This window comes from Schistocerca americana, chromosome 2 (genome assembly GCF_021461395.2).
Source record: "Schistocerca americana isolate TAMUIC-IGC-003095 chromosome 2, iqSchAmer2.1, whole genome shotgun sequence".
In the NCBI taxonomy this organism is placed as follows: Eukaryota; Metazoa; Arthropoda; class Insecta; order Orthoptera; family Acrididae; genus Schistocerca; species Schistocerca americana.
Window position 1 is genome coordinate 255057350 of NC_060120.1, and position 15266 is coordinate 255072615.

General features: G+C 44.2%; 1 protein-coding gene across 1 annotated transcript in view; it reads right to left on the reverse strand.

Annotated features, from left to right (window-relative positions):
- Positions 1–15266, reverse strand: part of LOC124595804 (farnesol dehydrogenase-like) — a 101833-nt gene that overhangs the window by 29501 nt on the left and 57066 nt on the right. Inside the window, exon 5 of the mRNA XM_047134695.1 lies at positions 4757–4903. Within this exon, the coding sequence (XP_046990651.1) occupies positions 4757–4903 (147 nt within the window). The remainder of the gene's footprint in view (positions 1–4756; positions 4904–15266) is intronic.

The window sequence follows — 15266 nt, forward strand, 5'->3', positions numbered from 1 at the left end:
GAAGGCTGTGTTTCATTGGCAGAACACTTGCAAGATTTACAATATCTACTAAACAGACTGCCTACACTACACTTATCCATCTTCCTGTGACGTAATGTCTCGCGTTGTGGGATCCTTGTCAGATAGGACCGAACGAGGACATCGAAGGAGTCCAAAGAAGGGCAGCTCGTTTTGTATTGCCGCGAAATAGGGTATAGTACCATGGATAAGACACGCGAGTTTGGGCGGCGGTCATACAAAGACGAAAACTTTTAACGAAATTTCAATCATCAACTTTCTCTTCCGACTACGAAAGTGTTTGCTGACGCCCATCTAGGCGCTCAGTCCGGAACCGCGCGACTGCTACGGTCGCAGGTTCGAATCCTGCCTCGGGCATGGATGTGTGTGATGTCCTTAGGTTAGTTAGGTTTAAGTAGTTCTAAGTTCTAGGGGACTGATGACCACAGATGTTAAGTCCCATAGTGCTCAGAGCCATTTGAACCATTTTTGCTGACGCCCATGTAAACAGGGATAAATGATCATCGTAATAAAATAACAGAAATCGGACCTTGCACGAAAAGATTTAAGTGTTCGTTTTTTTCACGCGATGTTTGAGAGTGGAACAGTAGAGAAAGAGTCTAAAGGTAGTTCGATGAAGCCTCTGTCAGGCACTTAAGTGTGATTTTTAAAAATGAACAGTCGAGATCGCAATAATATTTCTTTGTTAACCGTTTTCGGCTTATCTACAAGCCATCTTCCGAACTTTTTGGTCCTGGTGGTGGTGGGTAGTGTTTAACGTCCCGTCGACAACGGGGTCATTAGAGACGGAGCGCAAGCTCGGGTTAGGGAAGGATTGGGAAGGAAATCGGCCGTGCCCTTTCAAAGGAACCATCCCGGCATTTGCCTGAAACGATTTAGGGAAATCACGGAAAACCTAAATCAGGATGGCTGGAGACGGGATTGAACCGTCGTCCTTCCGAATGGTTTAACCTTTTGGTTGGTGCTGGCGGCTCCTAGGATTTTCCGAGATACCACGATTGTACACTGACTGATGACTGGAGCCACGGGTTAAATAGTGTGCATTTCGTGCGCCGACTATGGCTTACGTCATCACCAGCCAATGGCAAACGCTTCGAAAGAGGATTGGGTTGGGTTGTTTGGGGGAGGAGACCAGACAGCGAGGTCATCGTTCTCATTTGATTAGGGAAGGACGGGGAAGGAAATCGGCCGTGCCCTTTCAAAGGAAGCATCCCGGCATTTGCATGGAGATGGCTTACGAACGACTGGATGCTCTTCCGAGACAATCAATGACCGCCTAAGGCCTGCATTGTTCAGAAATATTTTACTACAGACAGGATGACAGTACTTTTCCCTACCCGCCATACTCACAACACATATCTTCGTGTGATTTCCTCCTCTTCCTCAAGCCGAAAAATCAAGCTGAAGCGGCAACTATTTGCTAGAGGGAAGATGATTTAAACGGAATCAAAGAGGGTACTAAACACATTTACAAAGAAACATTTCCGGGTTGCATTTCAAAAGGGGCAGTATCGTTGGGACCTGTTTATTCACTCTGAAGGGATCGTTCGAAGGTGGTGGTGCATTATAACAAGATGCACATAATAAATAATTTTAAATGTTGTTGTTCTAGTCTTCAGACCGAAGGCTGGTTCGATTCGTGCAAGCTACTCCATCCTGTGTGAGACTCTTCACCTCCAGATTACCACTGCAGCCTAGATCCCTTTGAACCTCCTTATATCCCATGGTCTCCCTCTACGATTTTTATCCCAAACACTACCCTCCAATACGAAATTGGTGATTCCCTGGTATATCAGAACATGTCCTATCAACTGATCTCTTCATTTAGTAAAGTGGTACCACAAATTTCTTATCTCTCCAACTGTGCCCAGTACCTCCTTATCAGTTACGTGATCTGGCCATCTAATCTACACCATTCCCCTGTAACACCAAATATCAAGTGCTTCTGTTCTCGTCTTAACTGAACTGTTTATTGTCAATATTTCACTTCAATACAAGGGTACTCTCCAGATAAGTACCTTCAGAAAAGACTTTCGAATACTTAAATCTGTAATCTCTTTTAGTGTCTCGCTTCCTAATCTAATTCTTTCAACATCGCCTGATTTAATTAGACTACATTGTAATACACCTCTTTTGCTTTTATAAATGTTCATCTCTCTTTCAAATTCTGAACGTGGGAGGGGTAAAATACACGGAGCGAAGGGTTATTTACAATTTGTACAGAAACCAGATGGCAGTTATAGGAGTCGAGGGGCATGAAAGGGAAGCAGTGGTTGGGAAGGGAGTGAGACAGGGTTGTTGCCTATCCCCGATGTTATTCAGTCTGTATATTGAGCAATCAGTAAAGGAAACGACAGAAGAGTTCGGAGTAGGAATAAAAATCCATGGAGGGGAAATTAAAACTTTGAGGTTTGCCGATGACACTGTAATTTTGTCAGAGACAGCAAAGGACCTGGAAGAGCAGTTGAAGGAATGTACATTATCTTGAAAGGAGGTTATAAGATGAACATCAACAAAAGCAAAACGAGGATAATGGAATGTAGTCGAATTAAATCGGGTGATGCTGAGGGTATTAGATTAGGAAATGAGACACTTAAAATAGTAAATGAGTTTTGCTGTTTGCGGAGCAAAATAACTGATGATGGTCGAAGTGGAGAGGATAGACTGGAAATGGCAAGGAAAGCGTTTCTGAAGAAGAGAAATTTGTTAACATCGAGTATAGATTTCAGTGTCAGGAAGTCGTTTCTAAAAGTATTTGTATGGAATGTAGCCATGTATGGAAGTGAAACGTGCACGATAAATAGTTTAGACAAGAAAAGAATAGAAGCTTTCGAAATGTGGTGCTACAAAAGAATGCTGAAGATTAGATGGGTAGATCACATAACTAATGAGGAGGTACTGAATAAAATTGGGGAGAAGAGGAGTTTGTGGCACAACTTGACTAGAAGAAGGGATCGGTTGCTAGGACGTTTTCTGAGGCATCAATGGATCACCAATTTAGTATTGGAGGGCAGCGTGGAGGGTAAAAATCGTAGAGGGAGACCAAGAGATGAATACACTAAGCAAATTCAGAAGGATGTAGGTTGCAGTAGGTACTGGAAGATGAAGATGATTGCACAGGATAGAGTAGCATGGAGAGCTGCATCAAACCAGTCTATGGACAGAAGACCACAAGAACAACAATGTTCATCTTATATGCTACTTTCAAGACAATGTCTATTCCATTCAACTGCTCTTCCAAGTCGTTTGCTGTCTCTGACAGAATTACAGTACCATTGGGAAACCAGAAAGTTTTTGAAACTTCCTAGCAGATTAAAACTGTGTGCCGGGCCGAGACTCGAGCTCGGGACCTTTGCCTTACGCGGGCAAGTGCTCTACCAACTGAGGTACCCAAGCACGACTCACGTCCCGTCCTCACAGCTTTACTTTTGCCAGTACCTCGACTCCTACCTTCCCAAGTTTACAGAAGCCCTCCTGCGAACCTTGCAGAACTAGCACTCCTGAAAGAAAGGATTTTGCGGGGACATGGCTTAGCCACAGCCGGAGGGATGTTTCCAGATTGAGAATTTCACTCTGCAGCGGAGTGTGCACTGATATGAAACTTCTTAGCAGATTAAAACTGTGTGCCCGACCGAGACTCGAACTCGGGACCTTTGCCTTTCGTGGGCAAGTGCTCTACCAACTGAGCTACCCAAGCATGACTCACGCCCCGTCCTCACAGCTTTAGTTCTGCCAGTGCCTCGTCTCCTACCTTCCCAACTTTACAGAAAATCTCTTCTGCGAACCTTGCAGGTGAAAACTTCAAAATCGTTATGCATCTATACTGCCGATAATTTAAACTGGAAAAAGCACATTGTGGAACCCCTAAAGCAATTTAGTTCAGCCAGATTTGCACTTATAGTCATGGCAAATCTTGGGAAGAGACGAATCGGTGAGTTGACATATTTTGCGTATTTTCATTCAGTAGTCTTGTATGGAATAATGTTCTGAGTTAACACACCATTAAGAAAAAAAATCTTCATTGCTCAAAAACGTGCTGTAAGAACATTACTTGGTGCTCACCCACGATCATCTTGTAGAAGTCTGTTTAAGGAGTTGGGCATTCTGACTACTGCTTCACAGTATATTTATTCCCTCATGACTTTCGTTGTAAATAATTCACTACAGTTCAAAAGGAACAATTATGCACATAATTACAAGACATTCATTACCCGAAGTTAAGACTATCTTTAGCACGAAAAGGAGTGATCAATGCTGGAACAAAATTTTTTGATCACTTACCAGGTGATATAAAATGTCTGAAAGACAGCAAAGTATAATTTAAAAAAAACTGAAGAAGTTTCTCCTTGACTACGCCTTCTATTTCGTAAGAGAATTTGTATCATTGTAATATGTAAAAAGTGTTGGGTAGGAATTGCTTAGATCTGTATATTTAAATAAATCAGTAAATGAAATAAAAGAAAAAAGGTTATAAATGTTCAGTATGTAGCTATACATACAAGTTAGTTAGTCATGTGAATGTAAAATGAGTCGTTCCACGTCATTACGATTTATTGTGCTACATGATTCCTGGGATAAGAAAGTAACAGGTATATTTCGGGAGCTTTGTGATACCACATTGTACATTAGTTGCAGCCTGTGCCTTTCTAAATCAGTTCTTCGCTCCAAGGACGTGCTGTGTATTGTGGTCAGAGAGAAGTAAAGGCGGTAAGGCGGTACCCGGCGCAGCTGCGCTTACCTGCACGTGCGGGGGCGTGCTGAGGGCGTAGAGCAGCGCGTCGGCCACGTCCTCAGGACGCAGGTGCGGCCGCGACAGCACCGCCTCGCGGGTCAGCACTTTGAAGTCCTGGAAGACGTCGGTCAGCACCAGGCCGGGGCTGATCACCTGCGGCACCACAGGGGGTGGAGTCAGCGGGGAGGGCACCGCCAGCACAGTAGGAGCAGGGTAAACACTTCAACATGTACAAGACTGCGATGGAACCTCAAAAAGTAAGTTCCACGTTATTACGACGGGGCAAGCAACTTATATTGAACGCCGAATGAAACAGATACGAGGGGAGTTCAATAAATAATGCGACACATATTTCTCTCAGCCAATTACGATTCAAAAAATGCTGAATTTGCTGTCGGACACCATGGAATATTCCCGCTTCAGTCCCTATAAAGGTAATATATATATATAAAGGTAATATATACACTCCTGGAAATGGAAAAAAGAACACATTGACACCGGTGTGTCAGACCCACCATACTTGCTCCGGACACTGCGAGAGGGCTGTACAAGCAATGATCACACGCACGGCACAGCGGACACACCAGGAACCGCGGTGTTGGCCGTATAATGGCGCTAGCTGCACAGCATTTGTGCACCGCTGTCGTCAGTGTCAGCCAGTTTGCCGTGGCATACGGAGCTCCATCGCAGTCTTTAACACTGGTAGCATGCCGCGACAGCGTGGACGTGAACCGTATGTGCAGTTGACGGACTTTGAGCGAGGGCGTATAGTGGGCATGCGGGAGGCCGGGTGGACGTACCGCCGAATTGCTCAACACGTGGGGCGTGAGGTCTCCACAGTACATCGATGTTGTCGCCAGTGGTCGGCGGAAGGTGCACGTGCCCGTCGACCAGGGACCGGACCGCAGCGACGCACGGATGCACGCCAAGACCGTAGGATCCCACGCAGTGCCGTAGGGGACCGCACCGCCACTTCCCAGCAAATTAGGGACACTGTTGCTCCTGGGGTATCGGCGAGGACCATTCGCAACCGTCTCCATGAAGCTGGGCTACGGTCCCGCACACCGTTAGGCCGTCTTCCGCTCACGCCCCAACATCGTGCAGCCCGCCTCCAGTGGTGTCGCGACAGGTGTGAATGGAGGGACGAATGGAGACGTGTCGTCTTCAGCGATGAGAGTCGCTTCTGCCTTGGTGCCAATGATGGTCGTATGCGTGTTTGGCGCCGTGCAGGTGAGCGCCACAATCAGGACTGCATACGACCGAGGCCCACAGGGCCAACACCCGGCATCATGGTGTGGGGAGCGATCTCCTACACTGGCCGTACACCACTGGTGATCGTCGAGGGGACACTGAATAGTGCACGGTACATCCAAACCGTCACCGAACCCATCGTTCTACCATTCCTAGACCGGCAAGGGAACTTGCTGTTCCAACAGGACAATGCACGTCCACATGTATCCCGTGCCACCCAACGTGCTCTAGAAGGTGTAAGTCAGCTACCCTGGCCAGCTAGATCTCCGGATCTGTCCGCCATTGTGCATGTTTGGGACTGGATGAAGCGTCGTCTCACGCGGTCTGCACGTCCAGCACGAACGCTGGCCCAACTGAGGCGCCAGGTGGAAATGGCATGGCAAGCCGTTCCACAGGACTACATCCAGCATCTCTACGATCGTCTCCATGGGAGAATAGCAGCCTGCATTGCTGCGAAAGGTGGATATACACTGTACTAGTGCCGACATTGTGCATGCTCTGTTGCCTGTGTCTATGTGCCTGTGGTTCTGTCAGTGTGATCATGTGATGTATCTGACCCGAGGAATGTGTCAATAAAGTTTCCCCTTCCTGGGACAATGAATTCATGGTGTTCTTATTTCAATTTCCAGGAGTGTATAAGTAAAGCGACACATATTTTTGTCGGCCAATTTCGGTTCAGAAATGCTGAATTTGTTGTGGGACATCATGGAATATTCCCGCTTCAGTCCCTATAATTTCATGAAGTTGCGACAGTGGTGGCCCTATATGTAGCCTGCAAAATGGGGTCTGTAACGGGGTGCGTTCCAAGCAGAGAGCTGTCACTGAGCTACTTCTGGCGGAAAACAAAAGCATCGCAGATATATTCATAGGCGCTTTCAGAATGTCTACGGAGACCTGGAAGTGAACAAAAGCACAGCGAGTCGTCGGGCGAGGCGTCAGTCATTATCGCAACGAGGTCGCACAACTGTGACTCTTGCAGTGTTGGAACGTGCGGACACTCTCATTCGAGGAGATCGTCGGATCACCATCAAACACCCTCCTGCTCAGCTGAATGTCCCGGTGGTATTGCCGACATATTCGTCCGCCAGTTGGGGTACTCAAAAGCTGTGAGCCCGCTAGGTTCCTCACCGCCTAACAGAAGACCATAAAGAGCAACGAAGAACCCTCTGTGCGAAATTGCTCGCTCATTACACGGCTGATTGTGAGAATTTTTCGTCGATCATCCTCACATTTGATCAAACATGGGTTCATCACTTCGAACGGGGAACAAAACGGCAATCCGTGGAACTGCGCCACATCACTTTTCCTCCGGGAAAAAAAAAGTTCAAAGCCGCACCTTCAGCCGATAAAGTCGTGGCGACGGTCTTCTAGGACTCTGAAGGAATTATTCAGTTTGATGTCCTCTCTCACGGTGCAACGATCAAGTCTGAAGTGTACTGTGCTACCCTCAAGAAATTGAAGAAACTACTTCAGCGTGTTCTTAGCCAGAAAAATGCAAACGAACTTCTCCTTCTCCATGACAACACAAGGCTTCATACAAGTCTGCGTAACCGAGAGCAGCTGACAAGACTGCATTGGACTGTTCTTACTCATCCGCCCTATTGTCCAGATCTCACAACTTCCGACTTCAGTCTGTTTGGCCCAGGGAAGGATGCACTCCGCGGGAAGCAGTACCTGAATGATGGACAGGCTATTGATGCAGCAAGATATTGCCTGCAACGTTGACCAGTAGAGTTGTAAGAGGTCCATGACTAAGGAATTTATTGTTAGCGCACTTGAGCAGATGTAACTTCGATGGATTGCTCACGCGCTGCCTGCGATATGTAAGCTACAATAGAATCGCAGAAGAGAGAGCAGTGTCGGCAGCTGTAGTAGTAGTAGCTCGCAGTCGGGCGGTTGGGCCAGGTCGCTCGTAGAGAGCAGTTGTCGAGTTGTATAGCACACCGAGAGCACTTGTGTCCTGGAGTTCGGACAATGGAGTCGTGTTTTGTAGCTCGAGAAGAGCAGTGGAGTTATGGAATTACCAAGGCCGGTTGTGGAGAACGATGGCGGTGCCTGAGCGATGTAGTATAAGGTAAACGCAAAATATTGTTGTTCTTTATTGCCGCGGACGTATGTTAATTGCTACAACTGATTTTTATACTATTGTTATACCAAAGTCCCGTGTAAATACTTTTCAAAAATCTTGCAATAATAATCTTTCTCATAAAGATAACTTTTGACAGTCATTCATCTGAATTTAAAGTTTTTACTAATTTCTCTATCCATAGTCATGCCATTTATCGTAAAGAAAATCAGCTGTTTTTCATACATAAGGGAGAATATAGTGGCCAGCACTGTACTGGGCTGTGCCAGAAAAATTTCTTACAGGAGCAAATATATATACGTTATTCGGCGACATCACTGAGGTAAGAATTTTCAGTTTATTCAGCATAATTTTTTAGGGCCATAACGCAGCATTGCTGACGTCCAGATTTACCAGTTTAGAGTCACAGTCAGTTAATTATTGAAAGGTTACATTACGAGATTTCTTTTGAAAAGTTTTATATGAGTCACATTTTTATTGGGAGGTTAGTCCCTTTTTATTGGTAGGTTACGGAATTTATTTATCTGTTGGGAGGTTACAGAATGGTACCACTCGGCAATACAGGCCCTTCCAGTAAGGTGGCGTAAGGCTGTCGCGTTGAACGGAGATTATGTTGAAAAATAGGATTTTGTAGCCAAATGTGTGGGGGAAATAACATGGTGTATTGGAATCCTGAACAAAAACCAACCTGCTTTCAGAAAAAAACGTCTTGCATTACTCCTTGAACGCCTCTCGTACATGTCCCTGTGGTATTTTTCAACGTAGTCACCAAGTCTCTGTAACCGACGGTCGCAACGTTCTAACACTCTTCCAGTTCCTCGGCGATAGAAACCCGCACCTTTGTAACGGAGCTGTTCGAGAAGCGTTCTCGTCATCGGCAAACCTGCGACTGCTGCCATTGCCCGAACATTGTCGCCTGACGACGACGTCGATGGCCTTACTTCCCAACCAGCATCGCCCACACGTGCGCGACTTAGCCAAGTTGTTGGCACCATTTCACAACGACACTGCGCTTGGTCCGTATACCGCCAGAATTACACTGCGAATCTATGTCCAACTCACACATTTTACCGACAAGAATCTTAGTGTCCCTCGTACTTCAAATTTGTAGTACGCGTCCAGTTGTCCCTCCATCACATTTAAACACTGTGATACACCTGTTAGCCGCACGGCAGCAGAACCCTGTCTGCAGGAAACCTGGAGTGCGTACTCCTTTCTAACAATGTGCCACTCCTGGTACACATGGTTCCTAGGGTGGAGACGACATGTGCAGCTTACCCTCTGAAGTCACCTCGTACCAGCAGCGTCAGACAAGTCTTTCTTTCCAGGTCGGCGTGCTCACAAGCGGGTTGCGTTAAGTAAGCAGTAGCCAACTACTCAATTGTTAGAACACGTCAACAAGACTACGGAAGCAAGCGCGTTCCTCCGTATACTCCTTGTTATGTTAGTTAGGTTAGGTTAGTGTTGTTTTAACGTCCCGTCGACAACGAGGTCATTAGAGACGGAGCGCAAGCTCGGGTTAGGGAAGGATGGGGAAGGAAATCGGCCGTGCCCTTTCAAAGGAACCATCCCGGATACTGCTTGGAGTAGGGATGGGAAAAAACAGACTGATTCAAACCGATACCAGTGTCATAGTTCTGAATAACCGGTATTTTTCGGTTTTTATTTCATCTTCAGATAGTGAAGGAAGACGAAAATTTAATACTCGTGGGTGACTGGAATTCGATAGTAGGAAAAGGAAGAGAAGGAAACTTAGTAGGTGACTATGGACTGGGGGCATGAAATGAAAGAGGAAGCCGCCTGGTAGAATTTTGCACAGAGCATAACTTAATCATAGCTAACACTTGGTTCAAGAATCATAAAAGAAGGTTGTATACATGGAAGAAGTCTGGAGATACTGACAAGTTTCAGATAGATTATATAATGGTAAGACAGAGATTTAGGAACCAGGTTTTAAATTGTAAGACATTTCCAGGGGCAGATGTGGACTCTGACCCCAATCTATTGGTTATGAACTGTAGATTAAAACTGAAGAAACTGCAAAAAGGTGGGAATTTAAGGAGATGGGACCTGGATAAACTTACTAAACCAGAGGTTGTACAGAGTTTCAGGGAGAGCATAAGGTAACAATTGACAAGAATGGGGGAAAGAAATACAGTAGAAGAAGAATGGGTAGCTTTGAGGGATGAAGTAGTGAAGGCAGCAGAGGATTAACTAGGTGAAAAGACGAGAACTAGTAGAAATCCTTGGGTAACAGAAGAAATATTGAATTTAATTGATGAAAGGAGAAAATATAAAAATGCAGTAAATGAAGCAGACAAAAAGGAATACAAACGTCTCAAAAATGAGATCGACAGGAAGTGCAAAATGGCTAAGCAGGGATGGCTAGAGGACAAATGTAGGGATGTAGAGGCTTATCTCACTAGGAGTAAGATAGATACTCCCTACAGGAAAATTAAAGAGACCTTTGGAGAAAAGAGAACCACTTGTATGAATATCAAGAGCTCAGATGGAAACCCAGTTCTAAGCAAAGAAGAGAAAGCAGAAAGGTGGAAGGAGTATGTAGAGGGTCTACACAAGGGCGATGTACTTGAGGACAATATTATGGAAATGGAAGAGGATGTAGATGAAGATGAAATGGGAGATATGATACTGCGTGTAGAGTTTGACAGAGAACTGAAAGATCTAAGTCTAAACAAGGCCCCGGGAGTAGACAACATTCCATTAGAAGTACTCACGGCCTTGGGAGAGCCAGTCCTGACAAAACTCTATATCTGGTGAGAAAAATGTATGAGACCGGCGAAATACCCTCAGACTTCAAGAAGAATATAATAATTCCAATACCAAAGAAAGCAGGTGTTGACAGATGTGAAAATTACCGAACTATCAGTTTAATAAGTCACGGCTGCAAAATACTAACGCGAATTCTTTACAGACGAATGGAACAACTGGTAGAAGCCAACCTCGGGGAAGATCAGTTTGGATTCCGTAGAAATATCGGAACACGTGAGGCAATACTGACCCTACGGGTTATCTTAGAAGCTAGATTAAGAAAAGGAAAACTTACCTTTCTAGCATTTGTAGACTTAGAGAAAGCTTTTGACCATGTTGACTGGAATACTCTCTTTCAAATTCTGAAGGTGGCAGGGGTAAAATACAGGAAGCGAAAGGCTATTTACAATTTGTACAGAAACAAGATGGCAGTTACAAGAGTCGAGGAGCATGAAAGGGAAGCAGTGGTTGGGAAGGGAGTGAGACATGGTTGTAGCCTCTTCCCGATATTATTCAATCTGTTTACTGAGCAAGCAGTAAAGGAAACAAAAGAAAAATTCGGAGTAGGTATTAAAATCAATGGAGAAGAAACTAAACTCTAAGGTTCGCCGATGACATTGTAATTGTCAGAGACAGCAAAGGAACTGGAAGAGCAGTTGAACGGAATGGACAGTGTCTTGAAAGGAGGATATAAGATGAACATCAACAAAAGCAAAACGAGGATAATGCAATGTAGTCGAATTAAATCGGGTGATGCTGAGGGAATTAGATTAGGAAATGAAACGCTTAAAGTAGTGAATGAGTTTTGCTATTTGGGGAGCAAAATCACTGATGATGGTCGAAGTAGAGAGGATGTAAAATGCAGACTGGCAATGGTAAGAAAAGCGTTTCTGACAAAGAGAAATCTGTTAACATCGAGTATAGATTTAAGTGTCAGGAAGTCGTTTCTGAAAGTATTTGTATGGAGTGTTGCCATGTGTGGAAGTGAAACATGGACGATAAGTAGTTTGGACAACAAGAGAATAGAAGCTTTCGAAATGTGGTGCTACAGAAAAATGCTGAAGATTAGATGGGTAGATCACATAACTAATGAGGAGGAATTGAATAGAATTGGGGAGAAGAGGAGTTTGTGGCATAACTTGACTAGAAGAAGGGATCGGTTGGCAGGACATGTTCTGAGGCATCAAGGGATCACGAATTTAGTATTGAAGAGCAGCGTGGAGGGTAAAAATCGTAGAGGGAGACCAAGAGATGAATGCACTAAGCAGATTCAGAAGGATGTAAGCTGCAGTACATATTGGGAGATGAAGAAGCTTGCACAGGATAGAGTAGCATGGATAGCTGCATCAAACCAGTCTCAGGCCTGAATACCATAACAACAACATTTCATCTCAGTTATACCAGATATTTTTCCTTTGTTACTGATGACCAGGTATAAAACCGATATATCAGGTTACCACAGCAATGTCCTAAAATGTTTGGTTTAGCATAAAACCTTTTTAAAAAGAAGTTTTTGTATGTCCATCCTTTTGACTGGAGGTCTTGGGGGCCACGGCCGTTCACCATTGTAAGGAAATGAATCGCCTACAGCCGTCCTTATGATCTTATTTATTGTGTAGCTACCAATTTTGGCCGTTGTTCATGCTGAAGGGGCTATCACGATCCACGCATATACTGCATCAGTTGCCAACAATACTGGATTACGCAGGCTATATGTAACTGTGATGTCAGCACTCCAACCATCAACTGCCAGCTGAGTTGGTATGCTGACATCACAGTTACAAATCAGATGGCTCCAAGCACTATGGGACTCAACATGTGGGGTCATCAGTCCCCTAGACTTAGAACTGCTTAAACCTAACTAACCTAAGGACATCACACACACCCATGCCCGAGGCAGGATTCAAACCTGCGACCGTAGCAGCAGCGCGGTTCAGGACTGAAGCGCCTAGAACCACTCGGCCATCACAGTTACAGATAGCCTGCGTAATCCAGTTATGTTGGCCACTGATGCAATATATATGTGGATCGTAATAACCCCTTCAGCATCAACTACGACCTGAAGATGGCGCACTGCAGTGCCGAAACTGGTAGCTACACAATAAACAAGATCATAAGGATGGCTGTAGGCGATTCATTTTCTCACAATTTTTAGAAACAAGTTTGGCAAGAGGTATTGCGGCTTCTGAAATACTGGTATCGTCTTTGAATGATGACCGTTTCTAATGAAAGGAGTCAGATTACAGATCAAAACATTGTAGAGCGAGTATTTATGAACACAGTGGACGATAAAATTCGACATTGCGTTAATTCATTATCAAAATTTTAACTATTGTCATGTAATTGTTACTGGCAAATGTTATATTTTGCCTACTATCTCAATTGTTCATTTGAATTTTTTGATGGAGCATGTTTGCTTTTTTCAGCAAAAACTCAGTTCTATTCAAATTCCTGCTAAAAATTAAAGATATATGTATATATATACATGTCTACATAACATGGGTTTATCTGCTTTCAGCCCTAAGAAAAGGATAACATAACACGAGAAATAGAGTTCTTCGACCTCAGTTTGCACCCTATAGCACTGACTATACGTAATGCCCAAATGGTGGTATGATCCTCGATTATAACGAACGTAGTTTATTTACAGACATTTAAAAAATCGTAATCAGTAGGAGAATACTGGTGAATTTTTTACAGTATTCAGCTCCTCGTTATTTTTCGATGAAAGCAGTGAACAGTAGACGTATTATGTTTCCTTTTACTTGCCTACTTCGTCTGATATTTTGATTCTACGTATGCGGAAACGTATAACGCAAAAATCTGAGTGAGTCTTAGTATTTTTCGATCTTCGTTCAATGTCTGCGAAAATAAAAAACAGAAACTCGGCCATTTCAGAAACCGGTTATTCTGAGCGATTTCAACAGTCATGTTAAACTGGACGAAAAAAAACAGGTGTAACCGAAAACCTGTTGTATCAGCCACAACCGCCATCCCTACCTTGGAGCTTACATAGTGTCGCTGGGTATAATTCATGTATTCTTAGTGATCCACAGAAGGAATCTGAATCAGACTCACAACGTTTTGTGCTTCATGTAGTGGTAAAATGCACGATTTTCACGCTGGATGAGGTCATAGTTGAGGGAAAATCAATAGTGGCAGTTTTACAACCATTTTGTGAGGGTAAAATTTTTTGTGCAAACGAATTACTTGTATTTTTAATGCCCTTTAGTAGCGCCACAGAGGAGCTACCTGTTATCAATTCTACCGAACTGCAGCAGTTATCTGTATGTGTTCTGGAAGTAACTAGTACGTGAACAAGCTTTCAAAAATGTATGCATGTCATTTATGAATAAGTGCTGTCGTAATGCTAAACACTACCACCACCTGTTTCCCTATATTTATTTAATTGGAAAAGCAGGTGTTTTAGTACTACGAAAGATTTGTTCGTTTGGCAGACCTTCTAGACAAGGTTTAAACAAGTGACGAAAATACAACTGTCAAAAATATGTAAACCATCATTTCAACAAGTACACTTTATATAAGAAACATAAAAATATTTGTGTAATATTAATATTCATTAACCTATGTATTCACACCGGCTCGAAAACGACCCTGCTGAAACCTGGCAAGGACGCCTGCATATAGGCTAACCCGCACAGCACATGTGCCAGTCCATTAGCACCGAGCTTTCTGGTTCCTACAGCAACAGAAGTAGAAATGAAGGTGGGGCCGCAGCTGTTTGCAGCCTAATTTCCTGCGTCAAGGACACGACGGAAATAGGCACAAGCTACAGTCCATGCGCCGACTGGGTAGATGAAGTACACCAGTGGCAAAAACCAGTCAATACCGTCACTGGGCGATAGCGATGGAAATGTTACCGATGATGGTGCCACTGAAGCGGAGTTACTAAATACAGTTTTCCGTAATTCCTTCACGAAAGAAGACGAAGAAAATATTCCAGAATTCGAAACCAGAACAGTTGTTAGCACGAGTGACATAAAAGTAGATATCTTAGGTGTTGCGAAACAACTCAAATTAGGCCAGCCAGAGTGGCCGAGCGGTTCTAGGCGCTACAGTCTGGAACCGCGCGACAGCTACGGTCGCAGGTTCGAATCCTGTCTCGGGCATGGATGTGTGTGATGTCCTTAGGTTAGTTAGGTTTAAGTAGTTCTGAGTTCTAGGGGACTGATGACCGCAGCAGTTAAGTCCCATAGTGCTCAGAGACATTTGAACAACTCAAATTACTTAAGAAAGGCAAGTCTTCCGGTCCAGATGGTATACCAATCAGGTTTGTTTCAGAGTATGCAGACACAATAGCGCCTTTCTTAGCAATCATATGCAACCGCTCACTTGACGAATGGTCTGATCCTAAAACTGGAAAGTAGCACAGGCCACACCAATATT